Below are 20,003 nucleotides of genomic sequence, written 5' to 3'. Positions count from 1 at the left end.
CTTAGCCGTTGCTTATTTTAGACAAAAATAAATGACTAAAATCAAAGAGATGCTACACTGGATCATCCAGCTACATAAAGTTACCATTCAATGATCTTGTTGAACAACTTTAACATTAAAGCTGAGACTGTACACCTGAAAAACAAACATGAACAAACCCAATGGTGCTATGTACAGTATGTACAGTGGTCCCTCGGTTTTCTTATGCCCAGGTATGTGACGAAAAACTATTGCCAAAAATATATCTGGGTTTTGTGCTTAGTAAACTAGTTGTTTTTTCTGCGTTTCATTCTGGGAAATCAATCTTGTATAGTGTCTTTGCACAAAATGTGCATGTTAGCCTGTGCTCAACTCTGACCCCTCTATTATGTCATCACTGGTTGTGTCTGTAGTTGTTTGATAATAAGTACGGCTGCCAAAAAACCCACCATTGGACCGAAGATAGTTGCAAGTGCCAGCACTTTGATAAGGAAAATATAAAAAAAAAAAAAAACCTATTGCATTCAGAAAAGAAGTCATAGCAAATCACAAATGTGGTCAAAGGTGGATGTCCTTTCAAATATTCCCTCACTGTCATTATTTTCTGCATGTACTATAATTATTCACGATAAAATGTGTTTGTATTAATATTTTTGGGTATCTAGAACAGATGAATTGGGTTTACATTGTTTATTATGGAAAAAATTATTAGTTTTTTGTATAATTCGAATTTGGTCAGACCTTTTGGAGCAGATTATTACCAAAAACCGAGGTACCACTGTAGTCACTTAAGCAAAATGAAATGAGTCTAAATGAAAGATGAGCTGATGAGAGGGACCCAGCCGTCCTCATACAGCCATGAAGCCGGGTACAAACCATTTCCTCTAGTCGTTCAACTTTTAATTTAAATTTCACCACACTGACTGCATTATGCAGTTGACTTCTTCAAGGCAAGTTAGATAAATAGTAAAGAAAACACCAGATTTGAAAAGAACAACATCAATGCGCTGGCCTGGAGAGTATGAGAGTCATTTCCACCTTTTGAATCCCACTGACTGAACCCAACTTGTTTGCCTCTCTGATCATCCCCACTTGCTCTCAGGAACAGCGCATACGAACACATACATGCCAGACATACATTTGTAACTACTTCCAAAAATTCTGTGTTTCAGTCATAAACACATAAAAAAAACTGGAGGGCACCCCCATGTACTTGCTATTAAAACAAGACATCATGTGCTGGTTGTTGCCGTAATTATAGGCCACACCTTTACCTCTTATGGTCTAAAACTTAAGCGCTTCAGCTTGTTTGTATGTACGACCTCAGGGTGTAATCCCATTAGTCAGAAAGTGAAAGGGAGCGCAGTCTTGATTTTGCATCCTAACACCATGCATATACCTTCTGTTTCCATTCTGCTCTCACAGACCATGTTAGCATTGTGAACAAACAGTCAATGTTTCTAAACCTAAGAAAAGCTTCAATACAAAAGTGTAATGAGATCTTACAAAAGGTTGAAGAATTCTGCAGCTGACAAAACAGGAAGCTTGTAGCAGCACCGAGTAAGGCCCTGAGTCTTCTCAACCAAATGTTCATTTTATCAGTGCCTAAAATGCACCAGTTCATTGAATTTTTGTGCAAATGCACAACCTATGTGAGGTGAGCTGAAGCTATCCAGACTGAAAAGGACTGAAAAGGAAAGGGTGGTCGTCTTGGACTTGCACTGCCATAATTGTTGTTTGAGTGTCTTTTCGGTTTTGTCATCAAAAGGACTTGTGGAACTCAAGGTAAGGCGCAGCAGCCTCGGGGTCTGCTTTACTCGCATTTCCATGGTTCCTCTTCAACAAGAGAGAACTCTGTCGTCTTGCCATTTTTGCCCATGTTGACCTGTAAGCAATTACCAACAGTTTCTAACTAAGGGCCCAAGGCACTGTCACGACAAACCATTAGTGGTTGGGAACAGAGAAGCCAGAGGTTCCAGGCCATTGTGATATGGGATTTCCCAACACGGATGTAGTATGTGTTTGACAAATACTCATGGAAGAAACCAGTGGGTGTTTTATGGTTACATAATTACATCAAAAAGGATTAGTCCATTTGTAAGAGTTGGCCATGTATTTAATGGATTCTCTGCCCAACCGAATTACAATGCAGCATCAGATAAAAGTTGCAAAGAAATATCACTATGAATGGTAAACTAACAGCGGTTTTGCTGTTAGGAAAATAGCTTTTCAATGGCCTAATGAAGGATCTGAGCATTTAATTAGTCTACACATTGTTTGGGAGTGAACATAGTGAATAAGCAGTCTTCATGTAACCCTAAAAATATGAAGATCATTTCAACTGTAATTTGGTTAGGGCTGCCTTGAATACATCAATACATGTCCAATTATCCAGAGGGATGTCAGACATATGTCTTATACAAATTAATGTAAAAGGAAAGGAACACGTATTCATCTGACAAAGTTGACTTTTCGTGAACATGGCACCACAAAAACTGCTTTTTCGTATGATTACATGGTGACTGTTATAATATATATTTACACATACACATTTATTTAGCGTCATCCACGTTTTCTTCAATGAAAACATGGCACTCACCATTCTCACATACACCAGTAAAGGAAGTCACAGAGAACGAAAGACAAACACGAACACAGCTGGGAAGAATCCTACATACAGGTCTCTATATCCGTTAACGTCAAATGTACCTTGCAGTCGTCTATCAAAATTGAGTTGTGGTGAGCGTACACATTCTGGTTGGTGCTATTTTCAAAGAAGGATTTTGTTTTAGCCATTTCAAAGTCATCCAGTCTGGACTGTTGGGCGTCGAATGAGTCGAGCTCGTCTTTGGAAAGATGGTACACAATTCCCGCTCCGTATGAATCGCCAACCACATTGACTGAAGTACGGAAGCGATCTCTGCATAACGGAAAGAGTAAAGACAGTCCGGTTAGGGAGGAGGAGACAAAGAATGACACAAATCACAGAGAGACCAGCAACATTGATCACATTGTAGTCAACCCGTGCAGTAAAACGATACAAGTCCATGGGAGTTTCACAATGATCTTATTTCCCTCCATGTACAATCTGAGTCGGAGCTCGGTTCGCTTGTCAACCGCAATGTTGGCTGGAATGAGGATGGATTCTTTTGTCAAAATTTCTGTGCTCATAATTTCTAGCCAAGGTTGACCACCTGACTTCATGGAGTGCTACCTCAAGAAAAGCAATTACGGGTCAATCTGAAAAATATATATTTGTAAGTAAACTTGAAGTCATGAATCAAAAATATGAAGTGTGCGAAACCTCTGCAGTTACATATTTTACACAGATTTTAATGATGTCTTTTGGGAGTCGAAATAACTTTTGCTCACTGGAGTTTGAAAGTTTTGCCATGAAAACAGCACAAGTTAATGTGGAAAAGTAAACAGTAGGCGTGGTTAGAATTCAATTTAGAAATAATCCGCAATGGAATATACTAAGAGTGAAAAATAAAACCTTGCATAATAATGGCATTTGTACTGTATGATATGATCTGCAGTGTCTCACTCACAGGAGCCAGTCGACAGCCACGAGGAGGCTAATATCCTGAGTGGGCAGGCCGACTGCTGTAAGGATTAGCAGCATGGTTACCAGTCCAGCGCTGGGAATACTGGCCGCTCCAACACTGGCTAGGGTTGCCGTCATACTGTAAAGAAAACAAAACTGTTTGTACAAGTTCTTAGCGGTAGTAACTGATACGGATATGTCCATCTTTGCATGACTCACCTGACCGTAACAATCTGGCCCCAGTCCAGAACAATTCCATTCATCTGAGCGATGAAAATGGCTGCCACGGCCTCATAAAGCGCTGTGCCATCCATGTTGATAGTGGCCCCCACAGGGAGGACAAAACGGGTGACTCTCTTATCAATTTTTAGGTTCTCCTCTAAACATCGGAACGTGACAGGCAAGGTTCCGGCACTAGAGCGAGACACAAAGATGAAAACAAAAGAACAAAGTGGAATTAGCATAATCGTTGTGATTTGGTTCAATTTTGATTTTGGTCTGCAGGAAACCTCATTTAAATGGGTCATAATTACAATGCTCATGAATATAATTACAGAGTTCCCCCATTCTCGCAAACAAATATTACTCTAAACTATGCTCATTTATTAATTGTTATGTTCATATGCAAAAGATAAAATAGGCTAGAATTTTAATGAGCTTTAAATCATTCAAGGAACAAGCACGGAGAGCACTTGGAATTTGGCGTGAATCTCAGAGCAAAACATCCGCTGTGTCTTAGCAGCTGCTGTGTTTGTTTTGTTTGACAATTAGTGCTGCTTGTAGATGATGGAGCAGCGAGGAAGCAGCAACTTAAAGGAAGTGAGCTCACCTCAGGAGGGGAACAAGAGCACCTTATGTCATTAATAAAACACAGCGTCAATGAAAGACATCCCACATGGAAGCAAAGTTAGAAGTTGCTGCTGACATGAATATATAAGTAACCACTTGAAATAAAAGTTTGTTCTTATTTGCCGTACGGCCTGAGATGAACAGGCAATTATGAGCAAACGGTTCATTTGAGAAAAAACCCAACTGACCCAACCGAGGTAAGCGGTGTCAGGTTATCAGCCATTTGTTTTCATGTTAGTTCTTGGGACACCATTGCTATCTGAGAAGTAGCCATTGCTCATACAATTGAACAGGTTTTTAAATTCATTCATTCATTTTCTACCGCTTATCCTTACGAGCGTCTTCGAACAAGAGGCGGGGTACACCCTGGACTGGTGGTCAGCCAATCACAGGGCACATATAGACAAACCACCATTCACACTCACATTCATACCTATGGTCAATTTGGAGTCGCCAATTAACCTACAGGTTTTTGGAATGTGGGAGGAAAACATGCAAACTCCACACAAAAATGGCCGAAGGTGGAATCGAACTCGGGTCTCCTAGCTGTGAGGCCTTCGGATTCAGCCTAAAAGTGCAATAATAATATCTAACAAGGTGGAAAACACAAACATTGTAATACCTGGACGCTGTTCCAAGTGCTGTGACCCAGGCCTGGAACATTCCCATGAAGAACTTGAAAGGATTTTGTCTGACTATGACAAAATATATAAGTGGAAGAAAGATGCCTCCATGGATGATGAGGCCCACTATCACAGTGACCATGTACATTCCCAGCTGTCGAGCAACCACCTCCAGGTCAGCAATGGAGATGATCTTTCCACAGATTAGGCATGCAATACCAACAGGAGAGTACCTGAAGCCCATCAACAAGTATTACTTCTGGATACTTTCATATTGTGACTATGTACAGATTTCCGATTTCTGGATTTCAGTGTTTTTGGAGAGACACACTTACCACATGATTGCACTAACAATCTTCATGATGATCTCATTCAGGACATTGAAGAACTCCAACATCAGTTTGGCTTTTTCCCCCATTTTCCCCATCATGACTCCAAACGCAACAAAGAATCCAATTAAACCTTTGAGACAACACACAAGTTTGGCTTAAATTGAAGGAGGACACTGCAAATGTAGTCAGCATACTCCAAATACTTTCTTTTAATCCAGAATAGAAACAAGAGCCTACCAAGGACATTCATCCCACTCTTGAACTGAAGGGACCTCTTGATCGTGAATTGAGGGGGTGCTTTGGTTCTGTTAGTGGGCACGGGTACTTTGGTGGTCACCGTTTGTATCTGCCCGAGAAGTACAAAACAAAACAGTTGTAACAAAGACAATGAGTTCCGTGGTGCATCGTGTATGGCGCACATGTTTGTCAGATGTCTAACCTGTTGGAAGCAGGCTTGCACTAAGTTTTCTGGGAACAGATTCCGGATGAGATCAAAGAAAGCATCCACACTGGAAACATCATCATTCTTCTTTCCTTGTCCAAGATTAGCTCTCAGTTTGGGGTTCCCAGGATGGATGAGCAGCACCAAGATCACCCCCAAGACAGCTGCAATCACGGTTGTGGACATGTAGTACACCATAGCTCTGGTGCCGAGACGACCACTTGATTTAGCATCCAAGCCGGCCAGTCCTGCGTAGGCACACGTGGCAACAACGTAAATAATAATCTTATCTATGGTCATCGGCATATCGGTTTTGACCGATATTTTCCAACTCTCAATTTCCAATACCGAACATGACATTCTGTATCTCCTGTAGTTGAATGAACACGTGCTGTGTACAGCCTTTTTCAAATATCGGTTAAAATCATCAGATACCGATATCACATTTTTATGCTGATATTGGACATCCCTATTCATATGACTAAAAATGTGTTGCACATGTAAAAATATGGCTGTTAAAATTCATTGTTTGTGACTTTAAACAGTGTTTTGCTCAAATCGGTAAAGAACAGTGTGTATTTTCTTATATAGTGTATACATAGTACTGGATATCCACACTTTTTGTGAATGGTGAAAAAAACGAATGTTAGATACGCTCATAAAACAATTTGACATGCGTATGGCTTGTGTCTCCAACCCCTGAAACCTTCCTGACAGCTTGACATTGACATTCTCCTCCAATTTCAGATCAACATTTGCAATAAAAGTGACTGTTGTAGATTGTGACAGTTATTAGATTTGATTCAGCCCCGGAACTCTCCACTCTACTTCTCTGTTCAATACCCTTGTTGACACATATTGTTTGGAGAAGTCAAACTCTTCACTTGAGTGCCCTCAACTATGCTCCTCATCACCGAAATGTGAGTGAAATGTGACCAGAAGGCTCACGCAACAAAGCGGGGAGTAAGTCACCCTTGATGCACTACACCACTGATGGGGATGTCATACAAACTATCCTTTTAATAAGTAAGGGTGTTTTGTGGCTGAATACGGCCTATTATTAGTCATACATGTTACCATATATATATATTTTTTTCCCTTACCTTTTTAGTATATCAACATACATACTGTACATACAATTTCACTTTTACTGAAAAAAATATATAACCCATGTTGTGTTGAAAATACAGTATATTATATGCATATACTGCATTCGGATTGGTCAAAATGTGTTTTGCTTATTATAAAGCTTATTATTATATTATAAAGCAGTCAATTTGTTTTCCCTTTGACTTGACTAAAACACACCCTCTCTTTTCTCTGACAGCACCATACATCTCACTCCAGGGCATTTGGTGGCAAATTAAGCAGGACATTTATAGCCACTAATTTCCTTCACCCACCTGTGACCAGACTTGAAACAACAAGTGGCAAAATAAGCATCTTTAGCATCCTCATTAGGATCTCCCCTGGGAAGCTTATGATCAAAATAACATCAGGAGGGAGAGGCGATATGTGTCGCAGCAGCATTCCAGCAATGGAACCAAGAAACACACCTGAAAGAACGACAAAGGACAAACAAACCCTTGAGACTTTTTTTGGCATTGTTTCATCCAAAAATACCAGCTAGTATACAATAACAATGATTTACAATAACAAGACCTTGAACTCACCAAGAATTGTGAGCGTTAGAACCATGTTCTTCATGACTTTATCACATACATTGCTGCAAAAGCTCTCGGTCGTGTCCACTGGAGGCTCCAAGTGGCCTTCATCTATCCTGACCTCCACGTGCTTCTGCATCTTGTTGGCACTGTCATGAACACAGAGGAAGAAACGTGATTTTTTACCTCAGGCTACAAGAGTTATTAGAAGAGTTATTGCGGAATAAAAGCAATATTCTGGAATATAAGTCATTTTTGCTGCTTATTCCTAAACGCGGCAAAGCACTTTTGTCCTATACAGTTGTCCCTGCTATGTTGTATTGGGGTTCGAACATCACACCCGCACTCAACTGCATTTAAAAAAAAAATTAATCAACTAATATACATATGATTGCTCATTTGAATACTTGACTATGACCTTTTATGAGTTAAATAAAGCCGATTTAAGCAAACTGCGTGGATTCATTAAGCATTTTCAATCATAAAAATGGCAAAATCTGGGACTTGTGTGTGCCTATAAGAGGCAGGGTCTGGGAAGTGATGTCCGTAATGTTAGTTGATTGTGTTTAGCTGAATGTTAGCATGGTTAGCAGTGTGGTGACCAAGCATTTTGTTGTAAAGAGCACTAGAAAAGAAACGGAATATGCAGGTGGTATTCTATATCATCATTTACACATTACACAATCAACTGCAATGGCAATGGGATAAAAAGCTCCATCATCACCAACCCTTCATAGCATCCTACACATTTGGATTCACTGATGAAAACAATGGGGAGGGTAAAAAAAAACTATATTAATGGATTCCCCCTTGTTTGATACCTTTTTCCATCATGGTACTTACCACCAAAGCTACTAAATACTAAGGAAACCATAACCTACTGGAGGTACTTTAACATTCATTTAATGTTGAATTTTGTTTTTCAAGCCACATTTTCCGATGTCTGTTTCTAGCGAATTTGTTGCTTGCAAATCACACATTTAAAATCCTGCTGAGCCAAACGTTTGATCACGCTGCTTGGTCACTCCACTAATGTAACATCTTGGTTTGTTGTGGTGTGGCGTAAAGCCTCTTGGACTTAAAGATCAGCTCTCCTCAGTACAACCTTTAAATCTACTGCAGACGTTCACAGTTACGTAACAAAGCTCATGTCACCGAGACGCTTGACCTTCATGACTTCAACACCTGGACTACAGTTTCTGACAGGAAACTCGACAGAGATGCTTTTTGTTTTGATTAACAAATGTAATAAATAATAAAAAAGTTCTTCTTTGCAACATGATGCGATGGTGAGGAAGATAAAATTAAAAAATAAAAGTAAAACGAGTTTTAGTTGTAAGGGGCATGTAAACATGATGCCAGCCGGTTCAGGTCCTGTAAAGTATCATTCTCTAAACTGGATAATGACTTTGATAGAGGGACCATTTGAGGTGAGGAGAGAACCGCCCAGTCAATCATGCCTGTCTGATAGACGCTCCTCCAGCATTAATGACAGTTAAGTCTTTTAAAGAGGATAAAATTAGCACCTCCAGCACACAGGTGATTGTGTTATGTAACAGAAAAGGGGATTCCCGGGAAAAGTCAAGGTGCCACCTAGGTGAGCCTGACGAAGGTCATGTGGGAGATTAGCAATTTGAGATTTGGACAGGAATGTTTCATGCAACAGAAAGTAATGGTAATGGTAATGGTAATGGTTTTATTTCATTTGAACATGCCTCAGATTACAATTGAGTGCATCACATAATCAGTTCACAGTTCCACATGTCCAAAAGGAGTAGGAAGAAGCAAAGCTTATTAAATCCTACCCTATCCTTACAATCAGTAACTGTTACATTTGTTCACTTCCTGCTTTCCATAATACAGTTGAAGGTTTTTTTTGTTTTTTTTAATAATGCACCTCATACCGAAGTACGAGGTGATATGAGCATCCAATGCCATAATGGGTACCATAGTAAGTGTCAATATAGTGATATATATAGCACATCATGACTGGTTCAAGACTCTTCATCCTTGTATTTAGCAAACATCAACTGCTTGTATTGTTTCTTGAATTGGCTCATCGTTGTGCATTGTTTGAGGTCCTTACTCAATCCATTCCATAGTTTGATTCCACATACTGAAATGCTATGGCTTTTTAATGTAGTCCTCTCTTGTAGAGAAGTATTGGATGACATTTTTAGCTAATTGGTTATTTTTAGCCTTATGCATTATTTTAGCTGTCTGAAAATTAACTATATCAAGATGAAGTATTTGTGATTTTAGAAATAAGGAGTTAGTATGTTCTCTGTAGGCAGCATTATGAATTATCCTTACTGACCTTTTTTGCAGTATATTTAGCGAACAACAAAACTGACAGACGTGCTACACATAGAAGGAATCGATAATGCAATGAAATTGTGTAAAATAACACACAAAACATTGATTTCCCTTACTAGTACTATAGATGTAAAACCGTGGCCAAAAAAATCTTAAACTACCTCTGCATTGCAGCCTTGCAACTAAATTTTAACAATAATTTCAAGTTTGATTGACCCATCCGAGGAACAACTGCATCACAATATCACTGCAAGGAAATGATCAACACTTACCTGTTGATTGCTGAGCTTTTAGGAATCTAAATTGTATTTGTGTATTTAAGAGCGTCTACAATGCCGTCCATTAGGGGGAAAACAACAAACTCATTGTAGATCCCATCAGAGGCCTCAAAAAAACAAAATATTCAACCTTTAAAAAGAAGTCAATGGAGACTCTTCAGCATCCAAAATATATCCAGATTCACAGGCGCAAGCGTATGCAGCTGCAGAGATGTTCGTAAAGGTAAAGTGGCTCTCGTGGAGCTTAGAGGGAACACAACCAGACAGGAAGGGTGGAGTCAACCTGCCAAGATTAGTGAGAGGGAGAGAACCAAATCCTTGCTACTCTTATCATTCTGCCAGTCTTCTTCCAGACTGAAATACATCCATGCATGTTCCATGCCGGTTGCATTCACGGCTGTGCCAAAGCATTCCATTCACCACATCCAGAGAACGATGCAATGATGCGTTTCTACAATTGTTGTGGGTGGTGAGCATGGAAAAAATCAGCATATTTTAGATTTGTTGATAATTCTGGTGACACTTCCCTTTAAATCCTCTAAATATGACCAAGATTTCCACAAGCTAAGAATGTGGTATGCAAGCTTGGGCCTAATTATTAAAGAGTCCGATGACATAATGACCATCCATCCACATATGTTACATACCGTTTGTACTAATTATATCTACAGAAAACCAGGGAGGTGCTGTTGAAAACTAAAATAGCTGAAAATATTCCCTTATTTTCAAATGCAAATGCTGACAGGTATGTTTCTTAGTATGTGGCCTCATTATCACTGTCTATGTTAATTAAATACAACCAAATCTCATATGGGAGGCACTTGCAGTACCGCTGCATCCAGAAGGTGTCAAGTGTTCAAGAGCTGGAAGGTGCTAGTCACTGAAGTCTTTCCACAGAGGAAAAGTCAGTGTCTTTTTTTACTAGCTACTAGCTACTAGCTATGATAGCCACTTTCCATGCGCGCCATGACTCTGTGAGTATGCTGGACTGACAACACAAAAGTGATTTTAAAGCTACACACGATAACCAGCACAGAAGGCGTTGGAGTTCTTCCAGAATCTGCACCTATTCAGCTGTATTTCGTAGTTCCCGCGAAAATGGTCTGTTTGAATGTATTCCACCCACGGCCCGCCTCCAGGCATGCCCACTCTGCTGTGGTTGGTCACACTGCCAAGTATATAGAAAGACGTCCGCTTTGTCTTGCTAGCTGTTTAGGAGTTGATAAATGGCGATTTATCTTTTTAAAATGTCTGCTTTTAACATACATCCATATGTGTTGGATCCCCAATCTGTCTGCAGTCCAAAGTTACGTCTCTCAATGGGAAGTAGCTTTAGCATGTTAGCTATTAGCAACCCCCGCTTCTATTCTATAATGCTACAAAGACAAGTGCTTTTGCTCCACGACTTACACAAAATAAACAGTTTGTAGACTGATAAACTGTTAATTTCTGCTAGCCCTCCTGACTCCTGAAAGTCGTTGGACTTCAGCAAGTTTGTTGGTTAGTCCAGCTGCATAGTGGCCCATGTTCACAAAACAAAAATACATAAATAAAATACATTTCTTTGGCTGGTAGGGAATCAGGAAATCCAACCACTTGTGCCTGATGGTTGCATCTTTAGGAATTGGAAACAAATGTTTCCTTTTGGAGGCATTGCTAGCAAGTAAACAACGGAGCAGCGCTTGGGGGAGGGCGGGGGAAGCAGAGCTTTGGGTAGGGCAGAGGGCCCTTTGTGATGTCACAAAGAAACGGTTTTACCACGCTTTTTCAAACTGAGCGTTTTGAGCCATGCCAAACTTCTTTCTGGGCTCACTTCCAAATCTCATTATCTGAAACGTTGGCATCTTTTAACACAAGAATACAACATTCTAACTACATTTATAGGTCAGAAAAGTGGAAAAAGCATAGTAGGTTCCCTTAAAGGTAAATGCCACAACCACAGTGTGGGAATATTTTTGTTTTATGTAAACGGACGGTGAAAACGGTGAGCACATTACCACCAACAACCAACACACCAACACACCAACACAGACAGAATTACTGATGGAGATGCTCGGGCAGTGGCGCTTTCATCCTGGCAGTCAGTTCTTTGTATCTGGCATTTGTTTGGCAAATATAAACAAAACAGTGCAAAATGGTGTACGCCCACAGAGTAGACAGTGTTGCTGGCTGCAGTGCAGTGTCAAGCTAATGTCTCACACAGGTACATGGCACTGAACACCCCGGCTACAGCAGAATCTCAAAGTAATGTAATAATCACGTGTAATGTTATACAATATACAATACAATATACAGTACAATATACAGTATATTAATGTAGCACAATAGAGTCCTTTAAGGGGGTCACAAGCTTTTTTTGGTAACTGTTGCAGCATAAATTGCCTGATTTCAAAATATTGAAATACAAGTTATATATTACACCAGACCAGGGGCTTCTTTTATAAAACTTGCTTAAGCACAAAATGGGGCTTGAAAGTTGAATACGCAACTTCCTACAGAAAGGTTGTTATTCATAAAAATAAACAGTGGTCAAGTGGTTAGCGTGCAAGCCTCACAGCTAGGAGACCCGAGTTCAATTCCACCCTCGACCATCTCTGTGTGGAGTTTGCATGTTCTCCCCGTGCATGCGTGGGTTTTCTCCGGGTACTCCGGTTTCCTCCCACATTCCTAAAACATGCTAGGTTAATTGGCGACTCCAAATTGTCCATAGGTATGAATGTGAGTGTGAATGGTTGTTTGTCTATATATGCCCTGTGATTGGCTGGCCACCAGTCCAGGGTGTACCCACAGCTGGGATAGGCTCCAGCACCCCCGTGACCCTCGTGAGGATAAGCGGTAAAAAATGAATGAATGAATTAAGTTATTTGTGATGGGCCGCATGGTTATCATGTTGGCAAACAACCATTCACACTCACATTCATAGCTACGGACAATTTGCCCATTCACCGAGCATGCATGTTTTTGGAATGTGGGAGGAAACCGGAGTACCCGGAGTACCTCATCAGGTATGATTTGTTTGATCACCCCACACCAAATCAGTCAGGAAAGTCTTAAAGAGTCAACTAATAATCAGGCTTTTCCTCACTTTGGTTGGAAGCAGGGACTCAGGCTCAAGGTTGTCCGGGTTAATTCTTACTACAAGGGAAATGACAATGAGAAGACTCAACTAGAAATAAAAAAAAAACAGATAAGATAACAGCCAGCCGAGCTTCTTATTTTATTTTCAAGGCGTCTGGGTGCCCTGCTGCATATTACTGCCTCTCAGTCTCGGTACTACAGTATATCACGTTTGATTCATTCATCAGGATATACATACACAATAATAATGGCAAGTTTTGTGTCTTGGTATAAATGTTTGTTTCTCAAACAATGACATAATAATATTTGAAGATAGCAATGACTGAGTAGTCAGATATATGGATATGATATTAGGATACGGATATCGATATACTGATATTGTCCAGGAGCAAAAGTGTCCTTACGAGAATGAAATAGTCCTATATTTTTATTTTTCTTAACATTTGAAATATTCAACATTTGAACTCCCTTTGCAACAACCTTTTTTCTTTCTCAAAATATTATGACTAAAATACCATTAAAAAAAATTGTGTTTTATTTATATTTCAACCTTGTGCAACTAAAATTACATTATTTTTCCTCCTAATATTACCACATTATGCTCATATAATTATGACTTTTCTTGTAAAACTACAGCTTTTATTCATTACTACTGATTTTTTTTTCCCTTTTGCCATATTTTTCTTTTAGTTTTATTGTCAAATTACATTTCTTACAATGTGCCACAGGACAATAAAAAAAACAACCGCTTTGCAGTCTTTGGAAATTGCACATTTACAATCTCAAAGCGAAGCTTGGGGAAAAAAATCCAGACTGCGAACATACTCAGCTTTAAAGCACAGTTCAGATGGACGAGATCACACTCCTGTGCTAATATCAATATCAACAGAAAAAAATGATACCAAAATCTCCTTTTTTATTCCATGTTAATATCCGTCGGCCAACATTATGGGACATCCCTAGTCAGAGATTAGAGATTGAAAAAAAACGTCAAACTCAGAGCACATGGCAAACCATTTGTCCATGCCATTTCACACCTCGCTCCGCCTTTCCCCTGTGCACGCCGCAACAGGCCAACCTCATGCTGCAACACCTGACAACACAAACCACGCTTAGACAGCAGGTGCCTATAATTAACTAATCTGTCCTGAGCCACCCTAATCTAGCACACACACACACACAAACAGATGATAGACACACCGAGAGAACAGGGCTGCAGCTGTAGTAAAATAGTCCCTTGAATCAAAGAACCTGTTTCATCTCAATTCATAACATAACTTCATTTTGCTGCATTTTATGTCCGTAGGTTCATAAATCAGAGAAAAAGCACATAGTCACTAATATTCTGGGGGACAAAATGATAAAATATGGAGTTTGCATGTACACCAGCTGATGAACTCAAAAACTGTCACAGCTTTGGAACATACTGTAACTGTACTTTGTGTGTATAATATCTTGTATGCATTTTGATTCCATATTTGAAAAGCTTGCAGTTCATGAATCATCATTTGCGCCATCATGTGCACCAAACAAAAATCTAAGTAAAAAACTAAATATGGATGGTAGAAACAATACGCTCTTTCTATTGACTGAACTTTGTTCTCAGAAAAAGTCTAGAGAAAAAAAATATGTTCTTAACATGTGCACAATTTAACAGTGTGCCAGCAACTCCTAATTAGCATTCAGATAGCACGCTCTGTTGCCCACATAAGGACATGACTGCAGTTGAATTCGGAGAGAGTTGTTACACTGTTAAGAGGAATCAAATCTCTAACAGCAGGCTAGAATGCTGAAAGTTAAGCCAATAAAAAATGTAAGGATGTGCTGAATAGCTGAAGGATGGGGGGGGGGGGGTTGCAGCAGACTGGCCAGTGTTAGATATAATTGCATCACCGACTTGCAGTCAAGGGAGGCAGGTGAATGATGATAACAATTCATGGTAACGTACAACAAATATTTATATTTGTCCTTTGAACTGCATTATAAGTGAATTTTCTTATGATTCCAATAGATTTCTTATGTGAAAATTACAGAATTTCCTGATCAAATACAGGACAGAAACTTTAGATGAGGCTGCTGAGCGTCTCTTGTTGGCTTAGTGCACAAACCCTGCCTACGTGCCTATTCCTCCCGATTCCTGCTCTGACTCTGCAAACCATGCAACATGCACGTACGTGCACACATTAGCAGTGTATGGTGTCAGCTAACAATAGAGACTTGACCAAGTTTTGCTGCAAATGTTATTTATCACTGAACATACTGTATATAGGGTGACCGCTGTGTCTGTTTCTGTGTATCGTGACCCCAGTCAACTGTTCAACTGAGGGGACAGTGCCGGTGCTGAACTGTCAAGTTGTGTTCTTTTGGCTGCCTGGGTCTCACTCGGGGATAATGACCAACTCTTCTTTTTTTTTCCAGCAAGGATTATTTTCTGGGATGCCTAAATGGAGCTTTAAACACTGTATGTGGTCACCCTAAACATATAGCATAACCACACAATGACTCCAAATTGTACTGTCTGCGTAGATTGCAAAAGTTGAATCGAGGCAACTGGACTCTTATTGTTTGTCTTAGATCAGGGGTCTCAAACACGCAGCTGGCGGGCCAAATGTGGCCCCCAGGACACTAGTTTGAGGCCCCCGCCTTGATATGAAAGTTTAATGTTTGATATGGATGCTGTATGGTATCATGTACCCAGAAAAAAATATTGCGTTTGATTAATGTTCATGTTAAAGGTTAAATAGCTGTTAATAGTTATCCTCCCTATCTGTGTGGAAGTGGTAAGTTTTTGGCTTTTTATGTTTAAAGGAAATAACTTGGAGGCTACTGTTTAGGTCGCTAGCTCTCTAGTTTGCGAGTTAGCATGTGTCCAAGACCCTGCAGTTGCGCAATACGTTGTAAATAAAAAGAGTATAAATGTGACTATAGTCGTGTTTTGTCATGTCTACAGGGCTCTAATAATGCTTTGTTCATTTTAATCTGAAAAAAAATATTTATTTTATATTAATTTATATTATTTATATTAGTTTTATATTTTAATTATTATTATTCTATTTATTCATTACTGATTGATTGCTTTTCTTTATTCTTGATTTGTTTATTTTATTTCTTATTTCTTATTTTGTGTAGAAAAATAAAAATTAAGATATTTGAGAACAGTGGAATGTTTTATGAGAGCTTTTCTTGTAGAAAATCAGAACCAAAGCAAAGTTTATTCATTTTTCTGTTTTTAATAAATGCGTTTTTTTTTTTTTTTGGAAAACCTGATGCGGACCAGCCTCGCCCAGACCCTAGCTCCAGTGGCCCCCAGGTAAATTTGAGTTTGAGACCCCTGTCTTAGATGTTTCACCATTCACCCAAAAGGTTTCTTCAACTTCTTAACTTAACAACCTCTTGCTATGCAGGACGGTCCATCACCAGCCACACTGGGCAATAACAACAACAACAACAACAACAACAACAACAACAACAACAACCCTGTGGGTGATCACACCCACAAGACACATAAATCAGTTCTAAACACACCTAAGGTTTAGAACTGAACTCATATTTATATCATGAGGCTCATTGTCATCAGCAACACCAACCTGATGCCACAAATGCAGCTTTAAAGTTTAAAGTTCTGCTGCTTAAAATGTTGCTTTAACACTGCTAATTAGTTGCCACTTGCCAAGATTTATAATCATATTTCTATACATCCATGCATCTTTTTTTATACCGCTTATTGTCATCAGGGCCGCGGGCATGCTGGAGCCGACCCCAGCTGTCTTCGGGTAAGAGGCGGGGTACGCCGTGGACTGGTCATATTTCTGGACATGTTAGATCATTTATCTTAATAAATAAAAAAAAAACACCAATAGTGTGCTATTGACATAACTGACTTGTATATTAATATAGTCAATTACATGTAGTCGAAATAGGATGTTCCCAATGATGTACATTGTTAGATAGCTCATATGAACTTATTGTGCGATTATTGTAATTATTATCGTCTCGGGCCTATTGCCTGTGAGAAAGAAAATTTTGGTAAAAATTAACTAAATTCAAAGCATGATGTTATTATAAACATATATTATTAAAATTGTTAAAACCACCCATGTCACACCAATAGTGTCATTCTGCATCCGGCATTGGTTCACTTGACTGGGTGAAGTGAGAGTGAATGATTCTGTCTCTGTATGTGTCCTGTGATTGATTACCACCAAATGCTCCAATTACTATAATGTAACTGCCACTGATTAATTGTCTCCTTTAGAAAAGTAAATTACCCAACAGCTGTGGCTGTAGGCAACCGCCTGATGTACTTGTTATTCATGCCACAAGATGCTTTTGAAGCATCATGAGTAGTCAGCATCCAGAAGCTTCATGCACTTTCAAAGTGTTGATTGCGCTAATCAGCGGTTGTGCGAAACTCCTGCATGTTTCACTTGTCATGTTGTTTACAGTGAACTCATCATTAAATATATTATCAGTATGAACGCTCGCAGTTTGCTCCTTGCCAGTGTTGGTTCTGTTGCTGTTGTGTTGTGAAATATGCTGACTAATGAATGACCATGTGGTCACAGAGGGACAAAAAAGCCATTTAATATAATGAGTTGTCAAATTTCTTTCCAGTAATTGCCTGATTCCAAATAGCAAAATTAACAAATTAGCCAACTTAAGTTATTGTTTTTAATAACGATAATAACCATGCAGTTTGTAATAGTTATAATTGCACTAGCAAATGAAGTCATTTATATCATCTTGCAGCCAAAACTGCTGAGTGTAATGTAAACCCCACTAAACATTTATAAGACATCCCTTCTATCAGCCTTAACTAGTGACATTTGTGGAGTTTTAGCCAAATTAAAATGTAAATATCCACAGATTTTAGCCACTGATGTGATTTTTTTTTCCTCAGTCAACCATGAAAGGAGACGTATTGCCTTTGTGTTTTAGGCAAAACAAGACATTCGCACACATCAGCTTTGACTTTGGAAAACAGTGATTAATTTGATTAATTTCTGTTGTATATGTTGTGGACCAAACCGCTACCTTTTTGTGTTTGTTTCATATAGGTTTAGTCCGTCTCAGGCAGGGGTCGGCAACCTTTTGCATCAAATTAAAACCCACTAGATCCACAACATTGTCACATTCTTGCCAGTGGCCTGGCAGTTGGTCATGTTTCTTAAGTCTTCTCCACTAATTTCGGATCAACATTTGCAATGGAGGTGTTATAACACATCAATTAATTTCAGTTTCAGGTCCACACTGCATGCCGCTTTAGTTGCTGTCCTGTTAAATAGCAACAAAGGAAGCGAAATAACTGACAAACGTTACATGCCCCTTACACTTCAGCAGAGAATTTCATGGCACACATTCACTTTGAAAGACTCATGACGGCTTCAGAAGAGATGAAGTAGTGACTATAGAGAAGCATAAAACCATCCGGAGCCACAGCATAACAAATGATGAGTCATATGCGGGTTGCAGACCCCTGGTCTACACTCTAAAGCGGGGGTCTCAAACTCAATTTACTTGGGGGCCACTGGAGCTAGGGTCTGGGTGAGACTGGGCCACATCAGGGTTTACAAAAAAAACAAAAAAACGCATTTATTAAAAACAGAAAAATGAATAAACTTTGCTTTGGTTCCGATTTTCTACAAGAAAAGCTCTGATAAAACATTCCACTGTTCTCAAATATCTTACTTTTTATTTTTCTACACAAAATAAGATGAAAAATAAATAAACCAATCAAGAATAAAGAAAATAAATCAATCAGTAATAAATAAATAAATAGACATGTAGACATGACAAAACACGACTATAGTCACATTTATACTCTTTTTATTTAAACATATTGCGCAACTGTTGGGTCTTGAGACACATGCTAACTCGCAAACTAGAGAGCGAGCGACCTAAACGGTAGCCTTCTAGTTATTTCCTTTAAACTTAAATAGCCAAAAACTTACCACTTCCACACGGATAGGGAGGATAACTATTAACAGTTATTTAACCTTTAACATGAACATTAATCAAACGTAATAATTTTTTCTGGGTACATGATACCATACAGCATCCATATCAAACTTGCGCGGGCCGCACTAACATTAAACTTTCATATCAAGGTGGGGGCCTCAAAGTAGTGTCCTGCGGGCCACATTTGGCCCGCGGGCCGCATGTTTGAGACCCCTGCTCTAAAGAGTTGATTTCTCAATTAATCAAAATAAATGTTCTGATTTTGACTAAAACGGGTGTAAAACAAGTGTGGCCCGGGGGCATTTGTGGCCCATGAAGATTTGTTTTTATTTGTTTAAATGGGGAAAATGGAGCAAAAAGGCACAATGCAAAGAGAAAATGTGAATGTGGATACTACTACTACTATGAAAATAATTGTTAGTTGTAGCCCTAGATTTAATGATTTCAAGGGTAGGCGTTTTGTAAATATCCTGATTTGACCTGTCATTACCTTATCTCTGCTGAGAATGCAGTACAGTAGATTTCCTAACATCATGACGAGGTATATTTAGCCATATTGGATAACATAAATACAGGAGACTGCACACACTCCCCCCAATATTACAACCAGTTATCATTAACACGGTGCTAGATTCATATTTATTCACCGTTAGCGACTTGCTCACCTGCTGGGTGTCTTCTCTTCTTCAGTTTCAGTTGACTTTGGATGGACGCAACTTTACTTGCAATGTTGCAAAGTTTCAGACTCCAACAGCACCAACAGTTGACTGCCTATGCACCGTATGTACCCTAATGCGTAGACGTACAGTAGAGAGTTCAAACGTGAGAACACTTCGTCTTCTTAGGTGTGGGTGGGGTGTTCCTTTACAATAGATTAGGAGACTTTTAAACTAATTTTAGCTTCATTATATAATCAGTTTTACTCTACCAGACCCTG

General features: G+C 39.3%; 1 protein-coding gene across 4 annotated transcripts; it reads right to left on the bottom strand.

Annotated features, from left to right (window-relative positions):
• Positions 1–270: 270 nt before the first annotated feature.
• On the bottom strand, positions 271–19,848 carry LOC131139799 (excitatory amino acid transporter 2-like). 4 transcript variants are annotated; one of them, XM_058089699.2, is made up of 11 exons: positions 19,732–19,743; positions 7,446–7,585; positions 7,176–7,328; positions 5,770–6,020; positions 5,568–5,676; positions 5,334–5,460; positions 4,998–5,231; positions 3,746–3,940; positions 3,531–3,665; positions 2,689–2,899; positions 271–1,864 (listed from the first exon to the last, which is right to left on the bottom strand). In XM_058089699.2, exons 2-11 carry the CDS (start codon positions 7,573–7,575, stop codon positions 1,793–1,795), a joined length of 1,617 nt encoding a protein of 538 aa, XP_057945682.2. In that variant the 5' UTR covers positions 7,576–7,585; positions 19,732–19,743; the 3' UTR covers positions 271–1,792. The 4 variants fall into 4 exon arrangements, with proteins under 4 accessions (XP_057945682.2, XP_057945680.2, XP_078651650.1 ...); XM_058089697.2 differs by lacking the exon at positions 19,732–19,743 and adding an exon at positions 10,025–10,293; XM_078795524.1 differs by having other exon boundaries at positions 5,568–6,020; positions 19,732–19,848.
• Between the last annotated feature and the right edge of the window lie 155 nt (positions 19,849–20,003).

Source organism: Doryrhamphus excisus, linkage group LG13, assembly GCF_037039965.1.
Source record: "Doryrhamphus excisus strain RoL-2023G ecotype Guam linkage group LG13, RoL_Dexc_Guam_v1.1, whole genome shotgun sequence".
Lineage (NCBI taxonomy): Eukaryota > Metazoa > Chordata > Actinopteri > Syngnathiformes > Syngnathidae > Doryrhamphus > Doryrhamphus excisus.
Note: the sequence above shows the minus strand (reverse complement) of the source record. Positions and strands in the feature narration are given on the sequence as shown.